Here is a 14968-nt window from a genome sequence, read left to right as displayed (position 1 = left end):
TGATACATGACACTGTGTCCACAGCCTGAGGTAGAAATGAAAGAAATGGTTACAGCTTATTCCATGGCAATTTCACAAAGCACTGAGTGTCCCCAGATGCACTTAGCATCTTTCAGCAGAATCCTCTATACAACTGATTGGAGATTTCTCTTGGTCTCAGATTGTTTTGGATCAGGCAGTGAGGGCTGGCAAATATGACTGGGTTTTGGTCTCCCTTCCATTAGAGGAAGCAGTGCCATTTCATCAATGGGAGCAGAGGACTTTTTTATAAAATATGAGTTTTACTGTTATTTTAACAGTAACTGTTTTTTGTGGTAGTGTTGTGGTTGTTGAGATCTGTCATAGGTTAACAACTTGTCCATAACTAGTCTTTGTTCCCCTAGTGTTAAAATTCTAACCCATCTTGTTACAGTAGCTGTATTAACATTCACCCAGTGCTTACATGACAAGTTCTTCAGGAGTTTATTTAAAAACTGAGAGGTTTGTGTGTTTCTGTTTAGGGACCACCAGGACCACCAGGACCCCAAGGGCTGCAAGGGTCAAAGGTGATCTTGCTTACTTTACTCATTGTATCTGAAGGGTGGAGTATTTTCTGGGTTTTTTTAAATGATGTGTGTGTACAGGTATGTATGTACAGGAGCTTACCAGCACAGTTGTTTAACTGTTAATCTAACAAATATGGCATGTTTCCAACATTGTATCCCAGGTTCTTGAGATGCAGCTTTCCAGAATAGGTGCCTTGTTTAGTTGCCGCACAGAGGTGTTTAACTAAGGACCAGCAAAATTAATTAGTACTGAAAGAGTGCAGAAGCATCTCACTCGGGGATCGGCACCAAGGTTGCTCCCGAGGACTTTGCAAAACAGCCACACAGCCAGACAGTGGCTCCCATGCCTCACTTCTGGCTGAGTTGGGAGTGAGATGGGCAAAACTGTGTGCAAGACCACTGGCCACCATGTCAGTGCATGTGAATGCAGCTTTTCTATCACAGGGGCTCCCACCCAAATAAGTGCAGCATTGTCTAATGTCAGTAAAAATTACAGCGTACACACGTGGGCAGGAGCCTGGCTGGAAACCCAAGCCTGCCAATTCCACCTGGCTGGTGCTTAAAAGTAGTACAGAACGGTTAGTGAGCAGCCCATACATAGACAATGAGTACCATATGCTGCACTCTTCTATAAAGTTTAAGTAAGTTTGCCTATACTCAGAAAAGAAGTGTTAAAGTTAGTGGACTCTCCCTAAATGCTTTTAAACTTGTTGAGATGTTCCTCCTATGTCTTAAATACTGGATAATGCATCTTCTCCCAGTGTCTCTATGCTATTCCAAGAGCAAATGTGTGCATTTTCAATAACATTAGACATGTCAATTTTAGACTTTATCCAGTATTTCATATGGAAATACATCACAATACACATGTACATTGTTTGACAAATTGGGAGAAACAAGGTTCATTCAGTGTGAAAGTTGATAATAGAGTATACAGTTAAGTGTGCAGAAATTGCTTTTGGCATTATCATCTACCCAGCAATTCTGCAACATGGAGTATGTAGTAAAACAGAAATTGGAGTGTGGAAGATGTTGTGTTCCTTTCTATAGGTGAGCGTTCTCATTCAAAATTTACAATGTAAAGCAGAATTCAACATCACAGGAGCTTGTTTCTAATGTCATCAACTCCATCCATCCCCATAATTTGCTCCCTTAGAGAATGGTATCCAAGAACTGGTCATAAGACAATGTGGTGAATGTGAACTCCTTCAGTGGGTGATTTATAATAGGGAAAAAAACATGAAGTCTTTCTCTACCTTACATAAATCAGGAGGCATGATTCTGTATTTATTCTGGTAGCAGGCAAAGTTTCCACTGGATTAGGGTCCTTTCACCCCTGGGATTTTGTCTTCTTTTTCCTTTTTTTTTATGCACTTATCTGGCCTTTATACAACCCAAAGTTTGTGTAATGTCATAATCAGATGTGCTGTTTATTTAATATAGATAATAAATATATGCTTTTGACAGAATATTCTCTAGCTTTGTTGTTGTTAATTATGGGGATTTCTCTGGCTCTTTGTTCTAGTATCTGGGGCAGTTGGAATAATCCAGTTCTGTCTTACCTCTTGCAGGGTGAACCAGGATCCCCAGGAGCTCCAGGAGCTGATGGAGAGCAGGTACATTTTGTTTAAAGCATAGAGTGAAGAACATGTGGGCAACCATAGGTTGTTTTAGGAGATTATTTCCATGGTTCCAAGTTGTAACTTAGTTTTCATCAATCTAAGCATTATGGTTATAATAATTAATAAAGATCATTATAGTGCTGCTGCATACTTTGTGGTCTAATATAGTGCATTTCTGCATTTTACCAGCAAAGATATAACATATATAACATACACATGACTTCTGCTTGTCAGGATCAAAGCTAGAATTCTGGTGATGTCTCTAGTGTTTTACATGACTTGCTGAATAAGTCCATATTTTAGGGTCCTAAGGGCTCAAAAGGAGACACAGGTGATCCTGGAATGCCTGGAGAAAAGGGAGGAATTGGACTGCCTGGCCTACCAGTGAGTATGAAAAGTTAATTAATTAATTATAGCAAAAAATATCCTTTTGTTTTCTCTCTTCCATTACTAGGAATTTCCAACAGTGCTGATAAATTGCAAATAGGACAGAAAGCACTGGGGAGAAAACTCTGAGATTGTTTTGCAGCAAATCTAGGAGGAGGTGTAAGATTGTCAGAACTTTTCATTCCACTTACAGTGAAAAAAAAAATACTATGTTGGGAAGAAAGAAATTAGTTGGCAGGCTGACCAAAATTGTACTTCTCTTGTAATATATAGGACAGACTGGGCAAGGAGAAAGGAGCTGTGTTTTGAATGAAAATTTCAGGTGACTTGGATTGAAGAGGGAGAAAAAATGCATGAATATTTATGGGATGCATTCTTCCTATTTTGTGTGTGTGTATATATATATATACATATATATATATATATATATGTATAGATTTATATACATACACATAAAATTTCACAGAAAAAATAGAAACAATTTCAAAATTGTATCCATAGTACAATATCATGAATGGACTGCCATTTTAAAGAATTGTCATAAATATCATGCCACAATTGATAGCTATCAATATAAAATCATATGTTTATATTGGTTAAAAATTATTTTTCAAGTACTGCCAGAATTTTTGGAAAGGATTTCCTTTATATGTGTGCTGTGTTATTCTTTTTTTAAATTGTAGTTATTTGCCAATAAATATTATAATTTCCAGATTGGTTGCTAGTAAGATTAAAGCTGTTTATAAATGCTGTTTTGTAATGATTTTTAGGGAGCCAATGGCATGAAAGGCGAAAAAGGAGACGTTGGTTTGCCTGGTGCCCAAGGTCCTTCAGTAAGTCTTGGTGTGGCATTGCAATGAACACAGGAGTCCAGCAGTGGTTCCCCAGCTTCTGATTCTGAGCAATACCTGATATTAATGACTGATCTTTCCTGAGAGTAAACAGACTTCTGGTGATAGAGCTAAATACAGTTTAAGAAATTTTAAGGATGTAATTCCTGTTCTGCTCTGTTCTTTGACTATGAGCAAGTCCTGCTCACTTCAGTCAAAGCCTTCTGGCTCTGTAATGAATCAAAAGATAAAAGAGGAAGAAAGGAAAAAACCCAAACAAACCATAATCTCTCTCTCTCAACACGTTATACTCTGGGAATCTCAAATAGTCCAGTGAGAACCAGACTAGACTGACTTCAGATATGTGACCCAGGGTAGTGAGCTAGTTGTATGAGACCAGACATTCTCCTGATTTTTTTTTTTCAAAGCATTATAAAAGCATTAAACAGAAACAAACGAACAAAACCAAAGAAACCCCAAAACCCCAAACAAACTGCTACATAGTGCCTTTATGGTGTGGGTGACTTTCATTATCAGAGCACAGTAAGATGTAAGACCTCAGAGCAGAGGTTAGTGACAGAAGCCATAGCTCTGAAAAGTCAAAGAGGCTGCCCTGTGCCATCACGGGACACAGGAGGCACCCCACATCTGTGACTTTCTTACTATGAGGAGAAGATTAGTTTGTTAAAAATTAATTCACTAATTCATTCATCCTGTTCTGCTTACTTTCACTTGAAGGAAGATTTACAGTTTTTAGGAGATTTCACAGCTGGTGGGGTCTGTCTTACGTTTCAAAGGGCTTCTTGTTGCTGCTCTTGCCACCACCAACAGCTGCTACAGCAGTGCATGAGTCTGGAGACCTGAATTAGCATCCCTGGTGCCACTCTGCAGGTTATGGCAGCACCCCATTGGGAGTAAATCCAGGAAGAGAGAGAATATTAAGCTGGATATATCATCATGAAATTCTTTCCATGCATTTGTTAGGAACAAGGAAAACCAGTGCAGAAAATGCTTGCATTAATGCTGAGCAATCCAATTACCTATTTTAATGACCTCAGAGAATTTTTGGTGCAAGTGGGCTAAAAGAAATAAAAGGAGAGACAAAGGGCAATTTGGAAATTACTCCAAAGCCCAGCTTGAATTTAGTATCTTTTCCAGTCGTCAGTGTTGAGGGGGAGTAAAATAACACATCATCACCTTCTAGCTCTGTAGAATAAGTAGTACAAGAGAGAACTACAGAGCACATACCATGAAATATTAAAAGTTCAAGTATCCCATTTCAGTATTGTTTATTTTACAGGGATTTATTTTTTTCCCCCATAGTGTCCTAAAGTGTATCATAGACCGTAGGAATAAGAATCTGGAGGCAGGCACATTGCCATATGGCACAGGCAGATCTGCACTTTGGGTACCCTGTCTTTCAAATCAAAATAACTCCCATTCCTAAAGCCCTGTCTAGATGTGCTGTCAGTGTTCACTGTTGCATAGCTATTTTTGTAAGTGCTTGCCAATAAGGGTCAGCCTGACTTCTGGTATTTTTGTGGGAGTTCTTTGCTCTGCATGATTTAATACCATTGTTTTTTATCTGTAGATGATAGGACCACCTGGACCACCAGGGCCACATGGTCCTCCAGGCCCCATGGTAAGCTTGGGAGGAACAGAGGGGCTAGAAATGGTCTATGCCCTCTTGCTACTTTATTGCCTGCTTTCTAAAAGTGTTATCAAAATATGGGACCATTGAAGAGTGGGCCTAATTTGGAAATCCTTTTTGCATGTCTTAAAATTCTTAGGAGGTGGAGAAACAAATTGCACATTTCTGTTATTGTTCACATGCTAGTGGGCTGGTTCCACCTCAGAATCAGATTTTTACTGTTGCTTTATTGACAGCTGCATTTCTTTTGAGAGTAAAGAAATACAGGGGTAATTTGTATCCCTACAAAGCAAAAAGTCAAAAAAAATCGTGGTGTATTTTTGTAATGAAAAATGTTACTTTTATTTTCAGGGACCTCATGGACTGCCTGGCCCAAAGGTAAGTTAATAGCTGTTTTGAGTAGACAAGCTCTTTATGTCTGCAAAGTGTCATGCTTTGCTCTTGAATGCATGGAGCTATGTTTTGTCATACCTCATTTAATAAATGTTTCTGATATTCTTAAACCTTAAAGCAGATTTTAATGTTGGAAGCTTAAAAGCTTTTTTAATTGTGATTGTTTCTGAGTAGTATTTCTCCTCAGCATCAGCTGAGTCCATTTTTGTATGAACATTAGGAATGTGGCACTAAATTAATTAGCTTCTTGTTTATGGGCAAGCTGCCATTGCCCTTGGAATTACTTTGGACTACAGAAGCCTGTTACAGGCTCGGGAAGTGAAGTCAGATAACCTCGACTTCATTTATGCTCTCTTGTATCTCCTGCTTCTTCCAGTCTCCATGGCCTCTGTTAGGTGACAGGGATTTTGCTGCCCTGTTCCTTCACGTGTTATGCTGGTTCACCATCACAAACTGATGTGTGCATTTTTGTGTTTTCCACACTGGATTCATGGTCAGACAGGTCTGCAGTACATTTTGAACAATTTCCACAGCATAGATATTCTTTAGGGACTCTCTTGGCCCATCAGAACAGCTCAGGAGAGCGGAAGTACATTTTGGCAGAGTTGGAATATTTTAATTTGTGCTTTAATTCAGTAGTCTCCAGTAAGCTAAAATTCAGCATGACACTGTATTTATTAAGGCCAGTGTTCTTGCCAAGCATGATCATTTAAATCACTATGGGTCTCCAATCACACCTTTCTCAAAAAGTAAGGAAGAGGAGGAAAGGGTGTTTTTGTTTAGTTTTGGGGGTTTATTTTGAGTTTTTAAAGCTACAAGACAGAAAATCACAGGTTTGACCCCTTAGGAGACTGTGTTACCTTGGCTCAAGAAACCTAAGTCATAAATCATTTTTTGAAATCGAGTATGTTCCATTTTAGCACCAGCCCTGCTTTACCTCAGGCTTTTGGCCTGAGACTCAGGCTTTTGTGGGATTTCTCAGGTCTGTTTCCAAAACTTCAGCCTTTCCAGTGCTACTGCTCTGTAAGTCACATCGAGTCAAATAGAATAAGAATGAAGAAATGGCTGCTTTGGGTGCAAAGCAGGCAGATGATGTCTGGAGTTACTTAAAGGAGCAGACTGGGTTCTACTGAGATTTTTTTTAAGAATATGAATATAATATAAGGTAACATAATACATCAAAGGGAAATCTAGCAATGAGGCCATGGGGAGAAGCCTGGATGAAATACCCATGTATTTCTGTTTCCCAAAAGAGGCAGGTGTGGTCAGTACTCTCTTTGACTGAGCAGCCCTCATGCTGATGCAGTTTTTCATTATGAGAGCATGATTTATTGGCAACTCTGAGTCCAGTATTATCAACTTAGTGATGTTTAGTGTAATAGCCTGTGCATAATTTAATAATCACAACAAGTGCCATTTCTTACATTGTTAAAATTTCTCTGTATGAACACAGAAAGTGTGGACCTCCCAAATAGCTTGGCATTGTGTAACCTGTACTGTTTCTTTTAACTTGTTACTGTTTATTATGTATGCTTAAAGGTTTAAAATATCCTTATGTAAGATTTTGCTGCAAATTCCAGTTTACTGTAAGGAAAAGTATTGCTTCCTTCCAAATGTACTTTTTGGGAGATCCCACTGTAGAAACTTACAGTTTTGAGGCTTACTTTTATGAATGTTTTCTTTCAGTTTGAATTATCTGCATAGGGTGGTTTATGGGATCTGAAGAATTTCCAAAACCCCCTGAAACTCATGCTTAATTCAAACCATCTAACTATAGTGATAATTCTTAGGAAAATATTAAAAAAACCTGTTACCCATAAGTTCCCTGTAGTTTTTTTTACACAGAATTTAAATCTCGAGCAGACACCTCCCAAATACTTTTGCCCACTATTAAATCAGTATGTAAATTGCTAGTAAGCTGAGAAGGTTGAATTTGTTTCAAACTGGAATTTGCAGCTACTTCTGAGACTGGCTTCTTCTATCCCAGCTTAAACACCCATTATAGCACCAAAACTTTGGCATTTATACTTTTACGTTTAGGGTGAACCAGGGTTAAATGGTCTTAAAGGATTGAAGGGTGAACCAGGTCAAAAGGGTGACAGAGGGCCCCTTGGTCTTCCAGTAAGTAAAAATCCCCAACTATTCAATTTCAGTGCAAATCACAAACATCTCTTTTTCCTCCTCATGAACAACTCTGATTTACTCAATGGCATACATAGAATATACCATGTTGGAGCAGAGCATCAGTCTTGTTTTGTTTTGTCCCAAATCTGTGCTGTCATCCCAAGTAATGTCCTGTAAAACCCAGTGCTGTCAGGGTTTTTTTTGTTGTTGCTGTTGTTGTTGTTGTGTGTCAGTTGAGAGTGTTCAGTGTCCCAAGGATGTCATCACCCCCACTGCATTAGTCATGCTCTTGTAATTCAAGCGTTGTATGGCGTTTCCATTAAAAAGCAGTCTTCTTTTTCCCCCATCTCCTCAGTTATGCTTCCTCTTACTACATTCTGCAGTTCAAATTGTGAGGTGTAATTGAGGAAAGCTAAAAATTGGTTTAGGGAGTTTAGTTGTGTTTTTTCCCCCTGGATTTTTTTTTTTTTTTTGCCTTGTTCTTTAGAAAATTCCCATTCTGAGTGTTTGGCATGAATTTTGTCTTACAAGTGAAGAACCTTAAAAATACGGAGACATCAGAGTTCTTAAAATTTAGGCTGATAAAACAGAAAATACTTTATGTCTTTGAAAGCATGCTGAAAAGGCAGCTCTATTTTTTTCTCAGAAAAAGAGTTAATTTTTCCTCTTTGCTGTTGTTATTGTATGAGGATTGCTCCCAGTGATTACATTTTTACAGTAAAATGGAGAAAAAAGACTTAGCTGACCCAAAGGAGCACAAACCTCTCTGATTAATATTTTCGAGAATTATGTGCAGGGCCTGTGGACAAGGTCAGCGTCACTGAGAATTTTTTTTTTTTTTTAGAAAAAAAAAACCTCATTTTCACATTGACAGTTAACATCTCTGTAGAGAGTGAGCTTTAGAGGCCTGAGCAGATGCTCTGAAAATTGCTACAAGACAGAAGAGACTCCAGAACAAAATATGCTACTGGGTTTTCCAAATTTACACAGCTCTTGTCTTGCTCCTGCTTGCTACTTCTAAATGTCATTTCCAGGAGCAAAGTCCAAGCGTTTGATGTTTCAAAAACCGGCTCGTTTTATTGAGTTGGCTGGAGATTTTAGTTGGGTTTGGCTGGGGGTTGGTTTGGTTAGGTTTTTTAGGAGGGCGGTGTTCCCCAGATGATTCCCGGTGTCCCGAGCGTGCTCTGTTATTCGCACGGAGCCCACGAGGGGTCCCCCCGGCCCCAAGGATGCTCGGGCTCATCGCCCGCCGCTGCCCGTGCCTGCGAGCACAGCGGGAAAACAGGAAACGTGATTGTCTCCCGGGCTCTTGGAAATGAATGAGCCCATTGTGGTCAGGATCCAGATTTTGTTGGCCGCATAATGCAGTATTCTTGCACTTAAATATTTCCTATCGCAGTTAGCACACATTTTTCTTCCTTTGTGTATACTATTCAGTATTGTCGCTATTTACAAATCAGAAAGCGTGCGAGTAAATGACAAAGTAAATATTTGTGTGTTCAGGCTCAAAAACACCCTAACATCTGGTGTTTGCAGCGCTCCTACAGCCTGACAATATTCTGCTCTAATATGCTTCATGTGAGGGCAGGGGTGGGTCAGTGATGTTACACTGAAATGAGAACAGGATCAGGCTCTTGGTGTTCCATGTGGATTTTTAACTAACATGCTGTAGCAATGTGGTACCCACTCCAGAACCCTGTCACAGCGTGTACTGTACGTTTGAATTGTGTTTATTCATCAGCACCACTTACTAATCTCCCGTTCTTGTCATTCGTGTCGTGCCCATCATCCATGCTTCCACCTCACCACACAGGGAGCATCTGGCTTAGACGGGAAGCCAGGAGCCCGGGTGAGTCCCTTGTCTTTCTGTGTCCCCCTTTGTGACCCAGTCCCTGTCCTTCCCAGGGCTCTGCCAGCCAAGCTCCTCACTGCACACAGGAAGGAAGGCCAAATGCTGCAGGCATTTTCCCTGCAGCGTAAGAGGGGGCTTCAAGCAGGTTCTTAGGGCAGTGTGTGTGGGAAAGAGAATGTAATTCTCTGTAGAAAGAGCTCTGAACCTTAAAAAGGCAGCTTAGTTTTGATTTTTGGTTGGACAGCTGCCTTGGCTGGGTTGCTAGGCTTCCTGAGTAAGGTTAGGGATTTAGCTTACAGGAGAATAGAGCTGTTCAGTGCTAATATGGAATCAGTGAAGGAGATGCAGATGTGCTGGGGTTCATCTACACACATTGCTACACATCAGAGATATTAAATCTTTTGCTTTCTTGAATGATAAAGAAATCTATGCCAGTGAAAGAGTTATATCTTGGAAGTAAGATTCTCACTGATCCCAGCAATAGTTAAGTCCATCTTATAGGTGGACATTTCAATTCAAAGATAATCAATTTTAAAAATAAAACAATAATTTAAAATATTTTTTTAACCTTTTTATCTTCTTCCAATCAGTTTAAGATCTTTGTAAATCTGATTGCTTCCATGGATGTAGTGAATGCCAACAGAGTGCTCTGCCTTGGAACAGGAGAGGTTATAGGTGGAGTTTTGAAAGCCAAATAGGTTGCATCACAATTAAATCCTAATTTTCAACCAGTAAAGACTGATTCCATGTTAGTTCTTGTGTACATCACAGTGTAAGAACAAGCCCTCTCTCTTACCCTCTTTGTTCCTTTTTGTAGGGCATAGATGGCCCAGTTGGTCCCCATGGCCCTGCAGGTCCCAAAGGAGAGAGAGTAAGTATATGTTCCATGTGCTCCTCCCTGCAAAGTGACTGCCACAGTGGAAAAATGTCAGATGGGGACACATACTGTGCCTAGATTTTACAGAACCTGTAGAGGAGCAGCCCAGGACTGGATATGTGCTGTGCTTACACACACATTTATCTCTTTGAGATTGACATTGTAACTCATTAACTTCAGGAGAGATGGTATTTTGAAATGACTAATCAGTGAGAAATTGACTGGACTTTCTAGTTCACAGTGCCACAGACAGAACATGATTTTCATTGGTTTCATTATGTTGTGCAAATTGAGAACAAGCTGGTACAAAAGGAGCTAGTGTTATCTGATTATATAAGAATGCAATGGCTAAAAAAAAAAGGAGTATTTCTCTCCTCTATTCACTTAAATGTTTTTATCCAGGAAAAATATCTCCAGCCTCTGTAAAATTTAAGCTTTTTTCTTTTTTTTTTTAAGATTAGAAGATAGGATCCCTGCTACTTAATTTTGAAATATTCACAGTAAATTTTCTCCAGTGAAAATAGGATAGGAACTCTGATCTTTAACTATAAGCCTGTCACCTTTAACAATACAGCCATCAATTTTTACAACAAACCAGAAGATGATATCCTAAAACCTCCAAGGAGTTACCAGTCCAGAACTTTGTCTCTTTGACTTCCTCACTTTAACAAAACCACTGTGCTAAAACAACTTCAGACTGGCTGTAAAAATGACACAGCCACATGGCAGAGGTCCAGTTGGCTTCCTCTGAGAAAAGTAAGATTCATTTTTGCAGAGCTGTGTACTGAGGGATGAATACAAGACATGCAGCACAGTCCAGATTAAACTGTACAGTGGGCTGCAGTTACCACTCAGGCTAGTTAAGTGCCTGAAGGACTTGAGTAATTTTTGTTTTTCTAGGGGATTACTGATTCAATTATTTTTTTTTCCTTTAGTTAGGACAAAATATATCTTCTGTCAACTCTGGAAAGATAGTTGAACATCCTCTAATCTTAAGTAAAAAATTTTGATGAGATACACATGTAGAAGTATATAAAAATACAATACATTTTATTCTAGCATTATGACCTTTTATATTGAAGGATATGCATGTGTAATGCATATATTTAATTGTAAAATTTCTTAGACAATGAAATATAGTATAAACTATTCTTTTTGTCCATGGAAGACAGCTACTAATATTTATTTCTTGTGAGGGTATTCAAGGTCATAAGAAGTCTTACACCTGGATCTGGAATAAACCCTACTGTAGCTGTTGAAAAGCAGTAGCTACAAAGGGGATAGGAATTGCTGTGATCTAAATCAGTAATTGCATGAGTACAGAAGGAGAACTTCACAAAAAACAGAGAGACCAAGGTGTGCAGCAAATTCCTACACACCCACCATTTTCTGTGGAGCTAAATGAATGGGAGGAAATTCACAAGACAGATGGAAGGGTTTTTCCCAAGCAGGCAACCAGTAGGATTGTTGCTGTAATTGTTCATTTAATTATTCAATAGCATTTGGGAGGAGAAGTTGTTTGTAGCACAGTTATGTAACAGGTGTGCAGTGCTGATATATGTCTCATTATTTAAATAACAAATCATGTATTTTTAATGCTGTTTCACAATTTGCATTTGCAACTGTTGAACTTGTTTACGTGAGAGCAGGAGGGGAACATTTTTGTCTGCAGATTTCAGGCTTTACTTTTTAATTAAAAACTGTGCATAGGGCCAGTGTTCACTGTCACTGGATAAGGCCCCATTTTGTCTGTATTGATAAGAAAAATCTTGGGCCAGTATAAATCTGGGAGGGCTTTAGGGCTCTTTAACAGAATAATCATGAATTCATTGTTGCACAGGCTGCATTCAAGGTGATGCTCAGTTACTACTCTGAGGTAGAGCAAACTGTTGTGCAAGTTAGGGTGGGTTGCTGATTTTCAAATAACTATTAAAATAGAAAATGTCAGATCATCTTTATACAAAGTCTGTTTAGACGGTGACAACATAGACTGAGAAAATCATGACACTTAATGTGGTTTTATGCATTTTTTAGTAGAAACTGAAAGAGTAATTAAGAATGTGAATTAATACAACTTATGAGGACAGTGTCCATTAATTCTTACTAATTTTCAGCTATGGGAATTACATTTTGCCAGGTGCTCAGAGAGATTTTACTGAGACCATCTTTATTAAATGGAGGAGTAGATCATAATAGGCCTCTGAATCTGACTGTGTACCTATTATTTTCACTTACATACTCACTTGAGTGAAAGTAGAGAACACTGGAAAACAGTCATCTTCAGCTACTGCTGATGAAAGGGGACATGTAGGCCTGAAGGGTGATGACAGGCATAATGTATATCCAGCTTCTTGACCAGCTAAAGGAATCTGAGAGCTGGAAATAAACATTTTCTTTTTTTTTCATTGATGACAAGGACCTGGTTTTGAGCTTGATTTTAGCTTTCAGATGTGCAGCCCGTGCAACACTGTCATCGTTACACACTAGTTAGTACTAGTAGCTAAAGTGCATTCTCTTTAATTTGGTTAAAATATTTCTCACCATAACAATGTTATGAAATCTCCCTGTCTATCCTTATGGAGACACAGATTATTCAGCTTTATTCATTCAAATTGTAACTCATATTTGTCCATGATTCAGGAGACTGAAGTGAAATAGGAGGCATAAACATACATTATGGTTTCTATTCTTTGGACACTGGTGTATTGTCTCAAAAAAAAATCTTGAAGTTTGTCAATAGCTGCTACCCTGAAGGAAATTGTGATGGTTGAGGGCAGTGTGCTCTTGACAGTCCATTAATCTCATATAATCCATGAACATTCGGGACCTCATCTGATATTCCAAACATGTTTCAGCATGTGCTTTGTGTTGGACACAAAAAATTCTGAGATACAGTTCTCCAAATATATTCTTACATAACAGGCACGATTATTTCCTAGACTGATACATTCAGTATTTTTGTGTCTGCCATATGTTTAGCAGTGTCATAAGCCTATCTTGAGAGGACTTTATACAGTCATCTTGCTGTTGAAGATTAAAGAAAAAAATATGCTTGACTAGTCTTGGCATATTTCAAGTACTGATCAAAGAGTTTTGTAGCTCTTACCTCCATAGGTCAGCACATTAGTTTCTTCTTAGCAGAAGGCTTTAAAGCTGCAAGGGATTTATTGTTTTGAAAATCAGCTGTTACTTCCCAATACTTCCTATTGTCCTGCCAGGGCATCCAGCCTAAAAGCTGCTCAGAAATTAGCAAGGGAGTAGCAGAATCCAGAAAAACCTGACATTGTACATCTAATTACATCTAGACTAAAGCAAGTGCCCATCTAAGTAAAAATATTAAGTATTTAAAACAGATCAAATGTCAGTTACTCCAACAAACTCCTTATTGCTGGGATTATTCAACCACAGGTTAAGGTCCCATTGGTTCTGGTGCCTGCCTTTCTGTGTAGTTCATTGAATGAAATTCAGACATAGGAGCCCATTTTCAGAGCTGTGCCAAGTACTTGGCTGGGCCAGTAATCCCCACTATTAATTAGGTACACATCTACATCTCTGTCTTGTGCTTTTAATGATAGAGTCATTATTGAATTAGTAGTAAGTAGTAAATAACCCAGAGGGTGTTGTTCAGGGAATTCTCTCACGAGCACAAGTGCAGCAGATGCTAGGATGACACACAGCACCTGGGCACACCAAGAGCCTTGCAGGAAGCCCTGTGTTAGGGTGTGTTCAGCAAAGGGGGTGACAGAGGGATCCAAGTCACCCTGCATGACACATCCAGAGTAGGAACTTTGAAAAGTAGAGGTGGTCAGGATTTTCTTCTTTCATTTCATTACACTTTGAGCCGTTTAGTTCTCTACAGAGAGAAATGCTTTTCTGATGGATTTAATTCAGAAGAAAGAACAGTCTGAAGCAAGACTGCTTTGCACACCTTCTTCCCAGCCCTGACTCCCTGCCAAGCTCACAGGGACCTGTGCTTGCAGTTACACAGGCTAGTCCTGGCTGGCTTGGGAAGCTTAACTTCATATCAATCTTGGTAAAGAAAAATTAGAGAGCAAAGGTGATTGTTACTGTCAGCCTGAAATTTGTCACCCTGAAATTCCATTCTGTTTGGAAAAGTTTACACTGTATTAAGCTTGCAAATGACTTTGGCAGCACCCCTCTGGAAAATGGTAATTTTTCCATGGATTTTAGTGCAGAATGAGATCAGACTTCTGCAGAAATCTCTGTACGTGTTTGTCTTGCATATCATTGCAGTTGTTTTGATTTTAATAAACCAGGGTATTTACATCACTTACCTAGAATCCAGTAGAGGATTTAGCAACACAGCACAGTGCATAGGATAATCTTCACAAGGTCACTGTTAATAGCATTGCCTACTTAAATCAAGCTTTGACTGGCACATTATTTTTGCCTATCACTGTGCTGCATCTCAGCTGCTGTGTGTATATACAGCTTGGTGCTGTATATTCTCAGTTTTCATTGCAACTTTGCATTTTACTGAGAGCAACATTAAGCTGTCAAAAACTTAAACTTGACACTAGTGCGTGTTCAGTTGAAACATATTTTCAGTTACTAACATATTTAGAAATGTATGTGCTATCATATGCCTAAAAAGGCATTCTTCCTACAAAGAGTGGTAATACACACCTTCTCTTTCTCCCTTAAACATTTAATGAAAACAAATGAG

General features: G+C 39.0%; 1 protein-coding gene across 1 annotated transcript in view; it reads left to right on the top strand.

The window, feature by feature from the left end:
- The window catches only part of COL25A1 (collagen type XXV alpha 1 chain), a 291662-nt gene that overhangs the window by 265021 nt on the left and 11673 nt on the right, over positions 1 to 14968 (top strand). Inside the window, exons 24-32 of the mRNA XM_050974011.1 lie at positions 501 to 545; positions 2117 to 2161; positions 2471 to 2551; positions 3325 to 3387; positions 4976 to 5026; positions 5387 to 5413; positions 7469 to 7549; positions 9366 to 9401; positions 10222 to 10275. Of these exons, the coding sequence (XP_050829968.1) occupies positions 501 to 545; positions 2117 to 2161; positions 2471 to 2551; positions 3325 to 3387; positions 4976 to 5026; positions 5387 to 5413; positions 7469 to 7549; positions 9366 to 9401; positions 10222 to 10275 (483 nt within the window). The remainder of the gene's footprint in view (positions 1 to 500; positions 546 to 2116; positions 2162 to 2470; positions 2552 to 3324; positions 3388 to 4975; positions 5027 to 5386; positions 5414 to 7468; positions 7550 to 9365; positions 9402 to 10221; positions 10276 to 14968) is intronic.

This window comes from Serinus canaria, chromosome 4 (assembly GCF_022539315.1).
Source record: "Serinus canaria isolate serCan28SL12 chromosome 4, serCan2020, whole genome shotgun sequence".
In the NCBI taxonomy this organism is placed as follows: domain Eukaryota; kingdom Metazoa; phylum Chordata; class Aves; order Passeriformes; family Fringillidae; genus Serinus; species Serinus canaria.
The sequence above is the reverse complement of the archived record's forward strand: the minus strand, read 5'-3'. Positions and strand labels throughout refer to the sequence as shown.